Here is a 19235-nt window from a genome sequence, read left to right on the forward strand (position 1 = left end):
GAGGAGTCGAGTGTTGGTTTCTTGAGGGGAGGGACTCGGGCCATTTTGAAGTCAGAGGGGATGAAGCAAGTGGTCAGGGATGAGTTGATGAGGGAAGTGAGGAATGGGGAAAGGTCTCCAGAGATGGTCTGGAGGAGGGGATGAGAGTCACTGACTGTAAATTAAAGGGATGAGTGGTTTGGGTGTAGTTTTCCTTTTTACAAAAATATATGGAAAAATCTGCTCTATCCAAAATTACTGATTGCAGCATTACTGCAAAAATGGAGTTGAAGGAGAGAAGGTAGGGAACTTATCTGTCGGCCCTGTATTAAAGACCAAACATGGTTAAAGAAAACTGTGATAAATAAAAAAGGATACCAGTTTCATTTAAGGACCAAATAATTTACAGCTGCACCATACAGGTTGCAAAATAGTTGGGAAGAGATTTTTGATGTACCTATTCCATGGCACATGGTTTATGAACTGATTCAAAATTTAGTTTTTATTTAATTTAAATTATATATTTTTTTGGCAAACAATACATTTTACATTTGAGTCATTTAGCAGATGCTCTTATCCAGAGCGACTTACAGTTAAGTGAGTGCATACATTTTCATACTGCCCCCCCGTGGGAAACGAACCCACAACCCTGGCGTTGCAAACGCCATGCTCTACCAACTGAGCTACACGGGGCTATATATATATATATATATATATATATATATATATATATATATATATATATATATATATAGTGCCTTGCAAAAGCATTAATCCTCCTTGGTGTTTTTCCTATTTTGTTGCATTACAACCTGTAATTTTTAATTGATTTTTGTCTGGATAAGAGCGTCTGCTAAATGACTAAAATGTAATGAACATACACAAAATAGTCCAAATTGGTGAAGTGAAATGAAAAAAATTACTTGTTTCAAAAAATTCTGCACATCACTGACAACCTGAAATGGTCCATCCACACAGACAGTGTGGTGAAAAAGCCGCAAGAAATTCAGGAGGCTGAAGAAATGTGGCCTGGTATGGCAATTGCACCGTCCACAACTGCAGGGCTCTCCAGAGGGTGGTGTGGTCATCCCAACGCATCACCGCACACTGAATCGCATATAGTGATTCATAATGTTAGTGTCTGTTCAACACATACTCTCGAGTCTAGAGTATACCAACGCTAACTCGATACCTAACTCCAAATGAAATCTTCTAAGAAGATGTTTCACAAGCTCTCACTGTTGTGGTATTGATGATATTTGTCCCCCCTCTGTGTCCTAATTCCATATCTGGCAGGAGAAGCATTGATATAAGATCTGTTTTGGCCCAGAGATATATTTTCACTCTCATCTTCCACTAATGCCTGGAGCTCTCTCCCCAGTTTTGGCAGAGTCTGGGCAGTGCGTAGACCTGGGTTCAAATAGTATTTTAACTCTTTGAGCGTTAGCTTGCGCCTGCCTGGAGTGCTAGATGGTCTGGCTTGAACTTTTGAAACTATTCCATTGGCTCTATTTTGCCAGGCAAGCTCAATCAATCACAGCTAAAATATTTTCAAGATTTCTAATAATATCTTATCCCAGGACTAGGACAGGGTATTTGGCTAGCCGTGACTCGGGCTGAGGTGTTGCAATGTCACCAAGGTACTAACTGCGCTGCTGCTGCTGGGATGCTGTCTGCAGTTGGTGCAGAGTGATGTCGGTCCGATGTGTAGGGTTTGGTCCTTTAAAATGTTTCCCTGTTCTTTACAGGTGACACTACTATGCTAAGGACTGTCTGTGATTTAAGTTAATATGTTATATGGTTGTTTTACCTATTTTGAAATGCACTAATTGTAAGCCATTCTAGATAAGAGCATCTACTAAATGATTCAAATGCGAATGTTATGTTCTAACCACAGTGTCCAGGATGTAGTTCTCAGTAATACCTCTCTTCCAGAAAAGGATGTGGGATGGACAAATTATTTCCAAGTGTTTACAATGCAGTCTTTGTTTTCTAGAACACTCTTCTTACAGAGCCTGTGTCACTTCAGCAGTCCACACCACAACCAAACCTTTCTCATAGGGTACAGGTGCTTTCTGTGAGCTGAAATGATCAGAAATGAAAGTAACCATAACTGTTCCTTTATCAAACATTACAGGAGTTTTATGCTCAGCAGGTTTGACCACCGCAATGTCGACTGCACCCATCACAGTGTCACTGGTCCCCACTCCCTTTCCACAAGTGCTTATGATACCACCTTGGGATATCGCTCCCCCTCATACCCTTCATATATATGACTTAATTGTTTCCCGTCCTCTCTGTTCTTCATATGAGCATTACTCCTCATGCAGTCATAATCATTTCTGATCATTGTGTCACAGCAAACAGAGTAATTATCATATGTTCATAAACTCTCATAATACAGAAACAAACAGCATGTGTGTGTTAATGTTCATTTCAAACCTCCTCACCCTCCTTTTATCCCTCTGTGATGTTTGTGTTCTCCTCCTCCCATCACAGTGTGGGGTTTCTCTATTCTGAGTGTGACCCTGGTCAGTGCATTCTCCCTCCCCGGTGTGTTCCTGGTTCCCATCATAATGGCGTGTCACATGTGCCGGGGACTAGTCTATTTCATCGCCCTCTCCATCTGAACTCTCTCTACTCCACCGACGTGTTCCAGCTCCTGCCAGAGATGCACTGTCCATTCATCCCCTATTGAAAAAGTCCCAAAAAAGACAACACCCATCCCCTCACTCTCTCCACATACTCCCCTATCCCCTCAAAGGTCCTCTTAAGAAAAACCTGCCTGGGGCTCCATACCTTACTGGGGTAATGGCCCACTCCAGGGTCCTCTCCTGACATTCCTCCACATACTGTATCCCCTTTGTCATTCGCCCATACTTGTTCGATGAAGTAAAGAGGGCCTCAACAAAACAACAATGCACCACCGACCAAGCACACACTCACTTCTTCACCTCCCTTTGGGCATTTCCTTTTCGTTCTCTCTCCTCCCTCCCTCTCTTCCTTCCTGGGGTTGTAATAAGCACCTTGGGAATCGTCCTGTTCAACCAAAACTTCAGAGACTTTGACTCTATGGTTGCCTCAGTGATTCTCTGCCAGTGGAATTCTGGATTGATTGTTTTCTCTGTGTTCTCTCTGTTGTCTTTGTGTGAGTCTGATACACAGGGTGATGTTTGGTTAAGCTGTCTTCTCTACACTCTGCTAGCTGGGGAATAAATACTGAGTATACCCCATCTTTACACTCAGAACAGACTCAATTCGTCGAGGCATTGACTCTACAAGGTGTCGAAAGTGTTTCACAACAGCGTTGCAGTTCTTGACACAAACCGGTGTGCGCCTGGCACCTACTACCATACCCTGTTCAAAGGCACTTAAATATTTTGTCTTGCCCCTTCCCCTCTGAATGGCACACACACACAATCCATGTCTCAATTCTCTCAAGGCTTCAAAATCCTTCTTTAACCTGTCTCCTACCCTTCATCTACTCTGATTGAAGTGGATTTAACAAGTGACATTAATAAGGGATCATAGCATTCACCTGGTCAGTCTATGTCATGGAAAGCGCAGGTGTTCTTTATGTTTTGTACACTTAGTGTATATAGGCCATCTGTGAGACTGGTTCTCCTTGGAGAGAGCTGTCTGGCTGGCTGCTGGCTGAGAGGCTGGCTGGCTGAGTGACTGGCTGGCTGAAAGCCTAGCTGATTGGCTGAGAGCCTGGCTGGCTGACTGAGAAGCTGACAGGCAGAGAGACTGGTTGTAGAGCACACACAGTATCTCTCTAACCTCACCTCAGTGAAACCAGGCCAAGTGGGCATTTGCTGCTCCCAATGTCCTGCAACTTTCTTTCTCAAAGTACTATTGGCGAATTGTGTGTAAAAAAATAACCATAATAGTAAGGCATTAAAAAGTAATGAAGAGTAATGGGTTAAGGTGGTGGTGCCCTTTTATAAAGCCCCTTGACTTTCAGTGTTTCCTAACTCCAGTCCTCGAGGACCCTCAACAGCACACATTTTTGTTGTTGCCCCCTAACAAACTCACCTGATTCAACTCATCATGGGCTTGATGATTAGTTGATAAGTTGAATCCGGTGTGCTTGTCCATGGCTACAACAAATATGTGTACTGCTGGAGGTACTCGAGGACTGGAGTTGGGAAACACTGACTTAGTTGATATGTAACTGCTCAGAGAGAAAATAAAGGCTGTTTCTAGCTCCCCTTTCCTGTTCAGGCAGCGTGTCTGCTGTGATTCAGCAGGGGCATTTGTCAAAACAAATGTTTGACAAATGAGTGAAGGAAATGCAGAAAATTATTTTGGGTTGAAGTTTGATTGAATAGTATAAAACAGTCAGAAGAGAGAGAGAGCCCCATTTTTAAAACCATCTTAAAATGTATTTGTTGCCACCCTAGGGCCATGCCCTACTCACAAAGCATATTTAGGACTTTATTATTTTAAAAAAACATCAAATACAGTCAAAAATGAGGAAAATATTGTAGTATTTGGCCATATCACCCAGCCCTGTGTGTGTATGTGTGTGTGTTGAGTGTGTGTGTGTGTGTGTGTGTGTGTGTTGTATGTGTGTGTGTCTAGCATCCCTGTCTTTCCCCTGGTTTATCTGATCGCTCTTGCATTGCGTACTCCCTAATATCCTCCTGCATTGTGCTCCAGCTCAACGCACCAGTGATTCCATTCCCAGCCTGACTACATCAGAATGGCCTGAGGATGCTGCTGCTCTGATCTCTGATGACATAATTGCTCCCTAATTATATCCCCCTCCTCTTAATCACAGGCAGTGTTTGGGGTCGGAACACTGATCTGATGGGAAACAAATCATGGTGTTTCCTAATCATACAGCTATTTGTCCTAATGCACGGGAATGTTTATCTCATAGTGATCTCAAACACACACAGGTCTGTGAATGGACAGTTAATGCCCATTGATTGGGCACTTCCGGTTGTTTGGGAAAAGCACTGTTGTGGGTGATCTGATTCTTTCCTTCGGGGTGAAATCCACTGATGTTATCCTCAGGTTTCTTCTGCAGTGGGGGAAAAAACAATATCTTTAATGATTTCATGACGTTAATTTTCAATTTATTTTCCCCTTTGTCCTTTTTTCCTCTCCTCCTCTTTGGTCCTCTCTCTCTCTCTCTCTCTCTCTCTTTCTCTCCCTCCTCTGGTCGTGGTCAGTTTGGGGTTATGGGTTCCTGTGTGTGACCCTCATCTCTCTGTGTTCGCTGGTTGGGGCCAGTGTGGTCCCCTTCATGAGGAAAACCTTTTACAAGCGCCTGCTCCTCTACTTCATAGCCCTGGCCATTGGCACCCTCTACTCCAACGCCCTGTTTCAGCTCATCCCAGAGGTAGTGTGAATGGCATGCTGTTCCCTTTGTAGTACACTACTTGTCACAGTATCATTGTGCTTTTCTACCTCATTGGTGTTCCCCTTTTCAAGCAGTCCTCAAATTTGAAACGGAGGCCAAAAGTAAATGGTGTGGATTACAGTTTCGCCTGGCCCATAGACCAACTTAAAAGAAATGTGTTAGGTTAACTATCAACAGTATATCACTTTATTGCCCCCCCCCATTAGTGCCCTGTGGATGGGGGCATCCTATGGGGGAATAGCCACCGTGGCTATTCCCCCATAGGATGCCCCCATCCACAGGACACGAGTGGTCACTGAATGGTTTGATGAGCATGAAAACGATGTAAACCATATGCCATGGCCGTCTCAGTCACCAGATCTCAACACAATTGAACAATAATGGGGTGGCAGGTAGCTTAGTGGTTAAAAGCGTTGTGCCAGTAACCGAAAGGTCGCTGGTTCTAATCCCCGAGCCGACTAGGTGAAAAATCTGTCGATGTGCCCTTGAGCAAGGCACTTAACCCTAATTGCTCCTGTAAGTCGCTCTGGATAAGAGCGTCTGCTAAATGACTAAAATGTAAAAATGTAAATAATGGGAGATTCTGAAGTGGCGCCTGAGACGGTGTTTTCCACCACCACCATCAACAAAACACCAAATGATGGAATTTCTCATGGAAGAATGGTGTCACATCCCTCCAATAGAGTTCCACACACTTGTAGAATATATGCCAAGGTGCATTGAAGCTGTTCTGGCAACACCCTATTAAGACACTTTATGTTGGTGTTGCCTTTATTTTGGCAGTTACCTGTATTACCGATTGTTTTTCAATATTCTGACAGTGAAGGATTCCCAATGCCAATGATTCATACACAACTAAGCACATACTGTACATATAGTAATTCAGAGGCTTGTGCATACAAATACCTTGACATAGAGTAAAACGATAGCCATTCATTCACTCCCCATAATTTACATGTTCAGCTTCAGTTTTGCTGAATCATGACTGAGCCATAAGCTATAGCTGCAGGAAGTAGGGATGCTGAGGGTGCTGCCCCCTGAACAAAATAGTGCACTGGCCTTTACTAGTCCTGTATTAGCGGACCGATATATCCGTCAGTAGTGTGGGCAAACATTTTTAGAGCCCCCCCCCATCGACTAAATAATTCTCAGCCCCCCCACCCCCAAACGACTTCCCGCGGCTAAGCCATAAGCTACATGTAAGTGATACTCTTAGATACTTAGTTCAGTCAAAGCAATGACATATTTTTACACAAACCCTTTAACAGTCAAATGTGGTACCCTGTTATTATCAAATAGACAGATGCCTCTGTGTCTCTACTGCCCTAGGCTTTAGTTAACTGTGTTTCTATTGCCCTCCTATGCTTTAGTTAGGTCTAACTTGGTCTCTACTGCCCTAGGCTTTAGTTAACTGTGTCTCATCCTACTAGGCATTTGGCTTTGACCCCATGGTGGACAACTATGTGTCCAAGTCTACAGTGGTGTTTGGAGGGTTCTACCTCTTCTTCTTCACTGAGAAGGTCCTCAAGATGCTGCTCAAACCGAAGAATAAGGTGAGTCGACAATGATATTCATGATCCAGTAATTGCCACACAACCACAGTTGATGGTATTTGCTTTGCAGCAAGGTAGCTTACTGAAAAATTCACAAGGAAGACAAACATAAAAAGTGTAATTTCTTTCACCGTATCCTTTGTGAAAGGTTTTAAGGGGTATAATTTGTCATGTTTACAAAAACATTAAATTTGTTTCCCCGGTGCAAACACATTGACAGTGTTTCCTCTGCAGCTTATATGTGAACCCAATGGGATTGATCAGAAACCGGAAAAGTTATTGTCTGTTCCGTTTTATGTACTGTACATGCATTATCTTCCACGGGACTGGCTTTGTATGATATATTCGCGCATAATCTAGTCAATTTATCATAAACCCATTGACTAGTTGAATCAGGTGTGCTGGTGTTGGAATAAAAAATTTGAAATTACTGGTATTCCAACTTCCAAGAAGACTAGGTTGAGAGAAACTGTTCTGTGGTGTGGCTTTATAATAGGCTCATAAACATCCACTAGTCTCAACCAGGACTCAACACACAGATAAGCATCAGCTCTTAGATGGAGTGGAGAGGTGATACAGTATATATTTTCATGGGAAAATCATATCTGTATACTCAATCAAGGATTTCACAGCCATGGCCGGTTTGTCCTGTCTGTCTAGCTGGGGGCCCGGGTGTTGGTTTACAGTAACTGTCTGAACAGTAACCGCTCACCTCAGAACTCCTCAGGCAGTTATGGGCCCTATAAATATTACCATATGTTCATACAACACAAAACTAGAATGCAAGCCTGTTCTACTCATTCTATTTCTATACTACACTACATGACCAAAAGTATGTGGACACCTGAACATTGCTGGCACTATGCATTGGGGCAGGTAGCGTTCTCCTGGCATGAAGTGTGATTCATCACTCCAGAGAACGCGTTTCCTCAGAGTCCAATGGCGGCGAGCTTTACACCACTTCAGCCGACGCTTGGCATTGCGCATGGTGATCTTAGGCTTGTGTGCGGCTGCTCGGCTATGGAAACCCATTTCCTGAATCTCCCAACAAACAGTTATTGTGCTGACGTTGCTTCTAGAGGCAGTTTGGACCTCGGTAGTGAGTGTTGCAACAGAGGACAGACCATTTTTACGCGCTACACGCTTCAGCGTTCAAGGCCCAGTTCTGTGAGCTTGTGTGGCCTACCACTCCGTGGCTGAGCCGTTGTTGCTCCTAGACGTTTCCACTTCACAATAACAGCACTTACAGTTGACCGGGGCAGCTCTAGCAGGGCAGAAATTCGACGAACTGACTTGTTGGAAATGTGGCATCCTATGACGATGCCACGTTGAATGTCACTGAGCTTTTCAGTAAGGCCATTCTACTGCCAATGTTTGACTATGGCGATTGCATGGCTGTGTGCTCAATTTTATACACCTGTCAGCAACGGGTGTGGCTGAAATAGCCGAATCCACTAATTTGAAGGGGTGTCCACATACTTTTATATAGTGTTTTTCAGGATGTTGTGTATCCCTGGAAATTAATGTAAACATAACAGTTTTGTAAACAGCTTGACCAAAAAAAAGTGGTCTCTTGGCAGAATTTACCCCAGGTATGGGGTAAGTTGAGCATGGGGATAGGGTAAATTGAGCTGCCTTGAGGTAAACGGGTGATTGTGCTGGTAGGTCAAAATTGTATTAATGAAATGTGTGTGTGGTATATTCTATATCTTAAATGTGACGATCCTATGACGATGCCACGTTGAATGTCACTGAGCTTTTCAGTAAGGCCATTCTACTGCCAATGTTTGACTATGGCGATTGCATGGCTGTGTGCTCAATTTTATACACCTGTCAGCAACGGGTGTGGCTGAAATAGCCGAATCCACTAATTTGAAGGGGTGTCCACATACTTTTATATAGTGTTTTTCAGGATGTTGTGTATCCCTGGAAATTAATGTAAACATAACAGTTTTGTAAACAGCTTGACCAAAAAAAAGTGGTCTCTTGGCAGAATTTACCCCGGGTATGGGGTAAGTTGAGCATGGGGATAGGGTAAATTGAGCTGCCTTGAGGTAAACGGGTGATTGTGCTGGTAGGTCAAAATTTTATTAATGAAATGTGTGTGTGGTATATTCTATATCTTAAATGTATGCCTACATTCAGATCTCTGTTCAATATCACTTACCCTTCAATGATTCATTTTGTATATGGTTTCCTAGAAACAAGGGGTGGCACAACTAACCCTTTGGCTCAACTTACCCCACTCTCCGCTATTGTACATGCCTAAGACCTACCTCCTACACAAGTAGAGAGATGCTTCACATAGTTTAGGATGGAAAATGGCATAAGTTGAGAAGGTAGAGATGTTTAAGCACATTGTACTACGAACACACGACCTGCCTCTGTAGCCCAGGGAAGGTCCCGGAAGTTAGCTTAGCTCTATGTTAGCATCAGTGAATAGTTAGCTTAGCTATGTTAGCATCAATCAATTATTTGATCTTTGCAGTAGTGTTGGATAAGATGTCTGTTTATTTAATGTATTGTACTGTATGACCATCTGCCTTTCAGGTCACAAGTTGTCATTGTTTGAGGTGATGCTTCCACCTAGTGGACATTCAGCATAGTACAGCTTTGAAACATGGTTTGGACCTGATGGCCAGATTGTACAGCTAGTGTGGGCCTAATGCTCTAACATGTTCAGGAGTAATAACATGGTCAGGAGTAACACTGGTCTGCTGTGTTAACAACATTGTTAATTCAGGAATATACTATGCTTTCTAAATCCTGGTAAGAAATACTCTTCATATGTGACTTGACAGGGCCACAGCCACTTCCCAGCCTCAGAGCAGCTGTATGCTGCAGCCAACAGAGACATGGAGGATGGCGTGACCGAAAAGTTGCAGCAGGAGGGAGAGGCAGGGCTTAACCTGCCCAGGGTGGTCGGAGGAGAGGGGGACCGCAAGCTCACCCCCGCACTCACCCCACCGGTAAAAGAGAGGCGCACACACTCACTGTCATACACACACTTTCTCACCCTTCCACTCTCCCTCCCTCCATTCCTCACACCTCTCCTCCTCTCCAACAGGACTCTCAGAGCCTGGGCGGAGGGAACAGCAGAGGAGGCTGCTATTGGCTAAAGGGTACAGCGTATTCTGACATTGGCACGCTGGCCTGGATGATCACGCTGAGTGACGGGCTACATAACTTCATCGACGGCCTGGCCATTGGAGCTTCATTCACTGCCTCAACGTTCCAGGGCATCAGCACCTCTGTGGCCATACTCTGTGAGGAGTTCCCCCATGAGCTAGGTGAGTTCACACAGCCTAAGTTTCAAATCCACAGAAATTAGAGAATATATGGTTATATATACAGTGGGGAGAACAAGTATTTGATACACTGCCGATTTTGCAGGTTTTCCTACTTACAAAGCATGTAGAGGTCTGTAATTTTTATCATAGGTACACTTCAACTGTGAGAGACAGAATCTAAAATGAAAATCCAGAAAATCACATTGTATGATTTTTAAGTAATTAATTTGCATTTTATTGCATGACATAAGTATTTGATCACCTACCAACCAGTAAGAATTTCGGCTCTCACAGACCTGTTCGTTTTTCTTTAAGAAGCCCTCCTGTTCTCCACTCATTACCTGTATTAACTGCACCTGTTTGAACTCGTTACCTGTATAAAAGACACCTGTCCACACACTCAATCAAACAGACTCCAACCTCTCCACAATGGCCAAGACCAGAGAGCTGTGTAAGGACATTAGGGATAAAATTGTAGACCTGCACAAGGCTGGGATGGGCTACAGGACAATAGGCAAGCAGCTTGGTGAGAAGGCAACAACTGTTGGCGCAATTATTAGAAAATGGAAGAAGTTCAAGATGACGTCAATCACCCTCGGTCTGGGGCTCCATGCAAGATCTTACCTCGTGGGGCATCAATGATCATGAGGAAGGTGAGGGATCAGCCCAGAACTACACGGCAGGACCTGGTCAATGACCTGAAGAGAGCTGGGACCACAGTCTCAAAGAAAACCATTAGTAACACACTACGCCGTCATGGATTAAAATCCTGCAGCGTACGCAAGGTCCCCCTGCTCAAGCCAGCGCATGTCCAGGCCCGTCTGAAGTTTCCCAATGACCATCTGGATGATCCAGAGGAGGAATGGGAGAAGGTCATGTGGTCTGATGAGACAAAAATAGAGCTTTTTGGTCTAAACTCCACTCGCCGTGTTTGGAGGAAGAAGAAGGATGAGTACAACCCCAAGAACACCATCCCAACCGTGAAGCATGGAGATAGAAACATCATTCTTTGGGGATGCTTTTCTGCAAAGGGGACAGGACGACTGCACCGTATTGAGGGGAGGATGGATGGGGCCATGTATCGCGAGATCTTGGCCAACAACCTCCTTCACTCAGTAAGAGCATTGAAGATGGGTCGTGGCTGGGTCTTCCAGCATGACAACGACCCGAAACACACAGCCAGGGCAACTAAGGAGTGGCTCCGTAAGAAGCATCTCAAGGTCCTGGAGTGGCCTAGCCAGTCTCCAGACCTGAACCCAATAGAAAATCTTTGGAGGGAGCTGAAAGTCCGTATTGCCCAGCGACAGCCCCGAAACCTGAAGGATCTGGAGAAGGTCTGTATGGCCAAAATCCCTGCTGCAGTGTGTGCAAACCTGGTCAAGACCTACAGGAAACGTATGATCTCTGTAATTGCAAACAAAGGTTTCTGTACCAAATATTAAGTTCTGCTTTTCTGATGTATCAAATACTTATGTCATGCAATAAAATGCAAATTAATTACTTAAAAATCATACAATGTGATTTTCTGGATTTTTTAAAATAGATTCTGTCTCTCACAGTTGAAGTGTACCTATGATAAAAATTACAGACCTCTACATGCTTTGTAAGTAGGAAAACCTGCAAAATCGGCAGTGTATCAAATACTTGTTCTCCCCACTGTATATACAGTGCATTCGGAAAGTATTCAGACCCCTTGACTTTTTCCACATTTTGTTATGTTACAGCCGTATTCTAAAATGGATTCAATAGTTTTTTCCCCTCATCAATCTACACACAATACCCCATAATGACAAAGCAAAATCACGTTAAAAAACAACTGACATCACATTTCCATAAGTATTCAGACCCTTTGCTATGAGACTCGAAATTGAGCTCAGGTGCATCCTGTTTCCATTGATCATCCTTGAGATGTTTCTACAACTTCATTGGAGGCCACCTGTGGAAAATTAAATTGATTAGACATGATTTGAAAAGGCACACACGTGGCTTTATAAGGTCCCACAGTTGAACGTGGATGTCAGAGCAAAAACCAAGCCATGACGTCAAAGGAATTGTCCGTAGAGCTCCGAGACAGGATTGTGTTGAGGCACAGATATGGGGAAGGGTACCAAAAAATGTCTGCAGCATTGACGGTCCCCAAGAACACAGTGGCCTCCATCATTCTTAAATGGAAGAAGTTTGGAACCACCAAGACTCTTCCTAGAGCTGGCCGCCCAGCCAAACTGAGCAATCGGGGGAGAAGGGCCTTGGTCAGGGAGGCGACCAAGAACCCGATTGTCAATCTGACAGAGCTCCATAGTTCCTCTGTGGAGATGGGAGAACCTTCCAGAAGGACAGCCATCTCTGCAGCACTCCACCAATCAGGCCTTTATGGTAGAGTGGCCAGACGGAAGCCACTCCTCAGTAAAAAGCACATGACAGCCCTAAAGACTCTGACCATGAGAAACAATATCCTCTGGTCTGATGAAACTAAGATTGAACTCTTTGGCCTGAATGCCAAGCGTCACGTCTGGAGGAAACCTGGCACCATCCCTACGGTGAAGCATGGTGGTGGCGGCATCATGCTGTGGGGATGTTTTTCAGCGGCAGAGACTGGGAGACTAGTCAGGATCGAGGGAAAGATGAACGGAGCAAAGTACAGAGAGATCCTTGATGAAAACCTGCTCCAGAGCATTCAGAACCTCAGACTGCGGCAAAGGTTAACCTTCCAACAGGACAACCACCCTAAGCACACAGCCAAGTCAACGCAGGAGTGGCTTCGGGACATGCCTCTGAATGTCCTTGAGCGGCCCAGCCAGAGCCCGGACTTGAACCCGATTGTACATCTCTGGAGAGACCTGAAAATAGCTGTGCAGCGATGCTCCCCATCCAACCTGACAGAGCTTGAGAGGATCTGCAGAGAAGAATGGGAGAAACTCCTCAAATACAGGTGTGCCAAGCTTGTAGCGTCATACCCAAGAAGACTTGAGACTTGAGACCATGCCCAAGTCAACAGTTTGGTTCATCATTAACAAGAAAAAAACAACCGGTGAACTCAATTATGTCAAAAGACCCGGTAGACCGAGGAAGACCACTGTAGTGGTTGACCGGAGAATACTCTCTATGGTGAAGAAAACCCCCCTGACAACAGCCCAACAGATCAAAAACACTCTCCTGGATGCAGGTGTAGATGTGTCAAAGTCTACCATACGTAGAAGACTACACCAGCAGGACTACAGAGGGTACACTACAAGCGGCAGGTAGCTTAGTGGTTAAGAGCGTAGTGCCAGTAACCGAAAGGTCGCTGGTTCTAATCCCCGAGCCGACTAGGTGAACAAATCTGTCGATGTGCCCTTGAGCAAGGCACTTAACCCTAATTGCTCCTGTAAGTCACTCTGGATAAGAGCGTCTGCTAAATGACTAAAATGTAAGATGCAAACCACTGATAAGCCTGAAGAACAGAAAGGCGAGATTACAGTTTGCTAAAAAGCACCTAAAAGAGCCCCAAGAGTTCTGGAAAAACGTATTGTGGACAGATGAGACAAAGATGAACATGTACCAGAGTGATGGAAAGAGGAAAGTGTGGAGAAAAAAAAGAAATGCCCATGATCCAAAGCATACCACCTCATCCGTGAAACATGGTGGAGGGGGTGTTATGGCTTGGGCCTGTATGGCTGCCAGTGGAACAGGCTCACTTGTCTTCATCGATGATGTGACTGCAGACAGAAGTAGAACAATGAATTCTGAAGTCTACAGAAATATTTTATCTGCTCAGATAAAACCAAATGCCTCCAAACTCATTGGACGGCACTTCATCATGCAACAATGACCCTAAACATACTGCTAGAGCAACGAAGGGGTTTTTAATGGCCAAGAAGTGGAAAATCCTTTACTGGCCGAGTCAATCACTGGATCTGAATCCAATTGAACATGCATTTTACATGCTGAAGAGGAGACTGAAGGCAATAAGTCCCCGAAACAAGCAGGAACTGAAGATGGCTGCAGTACAGGCCTGGCAGAGCATCACCAGGGAAGATACCCAGCGTCTGGTGACGTTGATGCATCGTAGACTTCAAGCAGTCATTGCATGCAAAGGATATGCGACCAAATATTAACAATGATTACTTTATTCTACATTATGTTAAACTGTCCAATGTTTTTTGATGCCCGAAAATGGGGGGGGGACCATGTACAAAAGCTTCTATAATTTCTAAACGGTTAATCCGATATGTATGAAAATACCCTCCAAATTAAAGCTGACAGTCTGCACTTCACCCTCATTTGTCATTGTATCCTTTTAAACTCAAAGTGCTAGAGTACAGAACCAAAATAACAAAACAAAGGTCACTGTCCAATGAATTATGGAGCTCACTGTATGTAAATGTAATATTTCTAAAAACCTGTTTTTGCTTTGTCTTTATGGGGTATTGTGTGTAGATGGATGAGGAAAAAAAACGATTCAATCAATTTTAGAATAAGGCTGTAACGTAACAATGTGGAAAAGGTCAAGCGGTCTGAATACTTTCCGAATGCACTGTACATACTTTCACCTCCACTTATATTAAAATAAATGGGACACTCCTTGCTCCGACCAAACGCTACACTACGCCCACAAGTTTCTTCTCTGCTATGAGTCTGGATCTCAGTACCTACCCGACCCATCACCAAATGCGAACACATTCGAGGCTATCTGATTGGTTCAGAAACTGATGGGTTGGGCCAGAGCTATAACACGTGGGTGAAGCGGCAGTATGAAAATGTGTAATTGGCTTTGATACTCTGATTGGTTAGAGACGATCTAATCACTGACTTTTTGTACAACGCCCCTTGCCCCTTTTGTACAATGCCCCTCGTCAACACAAACAACTTAAATGATGGCAGTCTGAGACTAAAGTATTTAACGAACGACAGAGCAGCGGAGGAATTTTGTGTGAGTTGTAGGGCTAGGTCAGTCCCCCACCAAAAATAATTATCTAAAAACACCCACCACTCCCAAAGCACACTTTTTTATTTGATGGATAATGTTTTGGCCTCTAACTGGGCTTATGTGAATCCACCTTTCGAAGCAATAAGTATCTATGTTTCTCTCTCTCCCCCCTCCCTCCCTCCCTCCTTCAGGTGACTTTGTGATCTTGTTAAATGCTGGGATGAGTATCCAGCAGGCTCTGTTCTTCAACTTCCTGTCTGCCTGCTGCTGCTACCTGGGCATGGGCTTTGGCATCCTGGCAGGAAACAGCTTCTCACCTCAATGGATCTTTGCACTGGCAGGGGGCATGTTCCTCTACATTGCCCTGGCAGACATGGTACGTCCTGGGATGGGATGAACGTGTGTGTGTGTCTGTGTGTATCCACTGGCTGGGCTCTAGACTAACATTTTTGTGGCACTGGTGTCATTTTAAGTTATTCAGTTGGTGGCACCAGGCCATGATTTGGTTCACCAGTTTTTTGGGCGGTGTCACACAATAAAACAAATTTGTATCATGTTAGAAAGTCATTCACAGTGCTTTATTAAAAAGTGCAATAGACTACTGAGATGGTATTCAAGAACTAAGTTGTTTCATCTTTGTGACTCAAAATATTTTTATGTGCAACCTAGTCCAGTGATTGTCATGCATTTTGGGTTGACAATTAGGCTATTGTTATATTTTGTTAAAATAGCAGTGGTGGAAAAAGTACCCAATTGTCATACTTGAGTAAAAGTAAAGATACCTTAATAGAAAATGACTGAAGTAAAAGTGAAAGTCACCCAGTAAAATACTACTTGAGTAAAAGTCTAAAAGTATTTGGTTTTAAATATACTTAAGTATCATAAGTAAATGTAATTCCTAAAATATACTTAAGTATCAAAAGTAGAAGTATGAATAATTTCACATTCCTTATATTAAGCAAACCAGATGGCACAATTTTTTCTTATTTTTTTACATTTACGGATAGCCAGGGGCACGCTCCAACACTCAGACATCATTTACAAAACGTACCATTGGTGTTTAGTGAGTCTGCCAGATCAGAGTCAGTAGGGATGACCAGGGATGTTCTCCCATTTACACCAGAGATCTGTATATAATGATGAGATGCACGTCTCTGCCCTAGCAATGGGAGTCGTTGCTTAGGTCCAAAATAAGCCCATAGAAACGCATTGGCCTTATTTTGGACAGATTTTAGTGAGAGTGAAACCTCTCGCTTCGCCTCTTCCTCTGGTTTACACACACACACACCAAGCCCCTCCCCCTGCCTGTCACGCCAACAAAGTTGAGAGATTGGTGGATATGGGGATGGATTTGATATAGAGCAAAAAGTACCATTCATTCATCCAGTATATAGCTCTGTTTGAGGAACTGACCTGCTTTTTCTCCCTTTCCACTCTCTCTCCCTCCTTCTTGCTCTCCGTTCCTCTCTACCCCTCTCTCTCTCTCTCTCTCTCTCTCCCCCTCTCACTCTCCGTAGTTCCCAGAGATGAATGAGGTGAGTCGTGAGGAGGAGGAGGCTGGGGGCAGCAGCTTCTTCCTGACCTTCGCCATCCAGAACGCCGGCCTCCTAACCGGCTTTGCCATCATGCTGCTGCTCACCACCTACTCTGGAGCAATCACCATGGACTAGCATTAGGACTTCTACTGGACCTAACCGGTTTAAACCAAATCAAACCGGTTACAACTGGAACCGGACCTGGAAATGCCCTTTGGGGCTGAAAGGGAACGCCCGGTCCTCCCTCCCCAGGCTCCATCTCTTCCTCTCAGGCCCTGTTTGGCTCTTTATACTCCCTCAGGACTTTAGAGACCCGGGGCTTTGGTTCTAGTGTGGCAGGAACGCACCCTATAAGGCTTAAGTTATGAAAACACTTTTTTATGCTGTTCCCATATGCAGTAGCTACTAGTACACTGGCATGGGTACCTTCTCTCCTTCATCTCTCTTGGGCCTTCTCTGACCCACGGACAACAACCCTGTTAATCAATCAAACAGTTCCTCGTTCCTCAGACTACTGAGAGGCCATTTTGGCTCTAAACAGACTGCTGTTGTCATGGAGATCATGTCCTTCTCTCATTGGTTGTTTTGGATGTGGACGATGAGCCTTGACTGGGACCTTTTGAGCACCCGAGGGTCCAGGGACTCCGACGGGGACATAGCATATTTATATTACCCATATGCCTCTGTGTGCCCAGGAGCCAAACTACGGTGGCCTCAGCAGCACAATCAGGTAAAAGCAGTTGTGTTGTAGACATCCTTGGACTTTTTCCTTTATCCATTTTCAGAGTGCAAACCCTTTTTTTCATTCCATACCAAAAAAAAAAAAATCAACTGGAAACTAAATATTTTCCCCAACAAGGGACTGAGGATGTGTCTTTCTGTGATACAGTACTTATATTTACATTTTAGTCATTTAGCAAACACTCTTATCCAGAGTGACTCATACATTTTCTCGTATTGGTCCCCCGTGTGAAACGAACCCACAACCCTGGCGTTGCAAGCGCCATGCTCTACCAACTGAGCCACACGGGACTTAGACGTGTTATTTTTTTACTTGACAAGGAACCAGACAAAAACACCACAACAACACTCGAAATGTGTGAATTTTAACAACCAAATATGTACATATAGACCTATTCATGGTGAAGGGCTTGTTTTTCTTACAAAGTGTGACCTGCGTAAAGAACGTGCTGATTTAGCTTTCTGTCCTGGTTTTTTCTCAGTTCTGACATTGTTCTCTACTAAGATGTGTCCGAAATAGCTCCTTATATAGTACACTACTTTTCTGTAAAACCTAAAACTAGTGCACTGTAGGGAATAGGGTGCCATTTTGGACAAAGCCTAGGTGTGATGGACTATGGCGGCACCAGAATGCCCTTCATATGTCACTGACTCGATTTTTCTACTACTCTTGAAACTGTATTAATGCAATCCTCCATTCCTTACCCATACTGTTATCACATTGAGATGTATTACATTTCATAACGTGTATTGTTTTATTATTTGTTATGATGAAAAGCAAGAATCAGAACGATAGGTACACTTAAGATGTGGCCTGACTGTTTGTGTCCTTATCCAATACCCTATAGAAGACGGTCTCACTCCCACAGTGAAGTGAGTGTGTAATTCATGTAGCTAGGCCTAACCTCATGGTTTAATCTGTAAGACTTACTTTTTTTTAACCTGTAGTGGATAACAATTGTTAAGCAGCTTCTACAATGTCGATGGTTGATTAGATGATTGAGTTATGAAGTACTATATTGTATTGGTGCAGTGTTCAGGACACTGTTGCAACAGATTGTAACAGTTGTTTAAGGGTTATAACCATTATAACAGTTGTTATATGATTATAACAGTTCTGACAGTTGCTATAGGGTTATATGAGTTTTAACTGTTATTAAAGGGTTATGGTTGATAGGATTTGTCATCAGGGTGTCCATCTGGTATTATACCTTATGTGTATAACTTAAATATGTTATGACAACAGCGAAACTGTAAGATCAGGATCATAGAGATACAGGACTAAAGTTATTTTGGTTTGTAGGCTTTCTCATTCATACAATATATTTTAGGGTTGTTTCTTGATTGGAGAGAATTTATTGTACCATTTAGCACAGCGTTTCCCAAACTCTGTCCTCAGGACCCCAAAGGGTGCACGTTTTGGTTTTTGCCCCAACACTACACAGCTGATTTATGATTATCAAAGCTTGATGATTAGTTTATTATTTGAATCAGCTGTGTAGTGCTAGGGCAAAAAACAAAATGTGCACCCCTTGGTGTCCTGCATGAGCATATGCAAGTTTGTATAATATTATAAATGACCCCTAGAGGGAGACAAAGCATCTGAAATGGACCAGTGTAGAGCAGTAGATTATATTTTGTTTCCCCCTTCAATTAATATTTGCTCAGTTGTACTATAATTGCTATGCATTGACTTCAATGTCAGTCTACAATTCAATTGTTATTATTGTTAAAGATTAGGTGAATAATTGTGCTTTCCCATTTCTGAGTTATTCTATGAACTTTTATGAAATAAGCCATCACATGAAATGAATGATGTACGACGTCAACCATAATGTATTGAAACGGTTAGTAGTA

The 19235-nt window shown here is 43.5% G+C and overlaps 1 protein-coding gene across 2 annotated transcripts in view; it reads left to right on the forward strand.

The window, feature by feature from the left end:
* LOC311141938 (metal cation symporter ZIP14-like) overlaps window positions 1–17451 on the forward strand; it is a 28718-nt gene extending 11267 nt beyond the window's left edge. For both annotated transcript variants that reach the window (XM_084177454.1, XM_084177455.1), the window contains exons 5-10: window positions 5163–5332; window positions 6784–6906; window positions 9708–9875; window positions 9974–10196; window positions 15294–15478; window positions 16620–17451. In XM_084177454.1, coding sequence (XP_084033580.1) covers window positions 5163–5332; window positions 6784–6906; window positions 9708–9875; window positions 9974–10196; window positions 15294–15478; window positions 16620–16772 — 1022 coding nt within the window. In that variant the 3' untranslated portion in view covers window positions 16773–17451. The remainder of the gene's footprint in view (window positions 1–5162; window positions 5333–6783; window positions 6907–9707; window positions 9876–9973; window positions 10197–15293; window positions 15479–16619) is intronic.
* Window positions 17452–19235: the final 1784 nt, after the last annotated feature.

The sequence above is a fragment of the Coregonus lavaretus genome (assembly GCF_964263955.1).
Source record: "Coregonus lavaretus genome assembly, chromosome: 14".
Classification (NCBI taxonomy): domain Eukaryota; kingdom Metazoa; phylum Chordata; class Actinopteri; order Salmoniformes; family Salmonidae; genus Coregonus; species Coregonus lavaretus.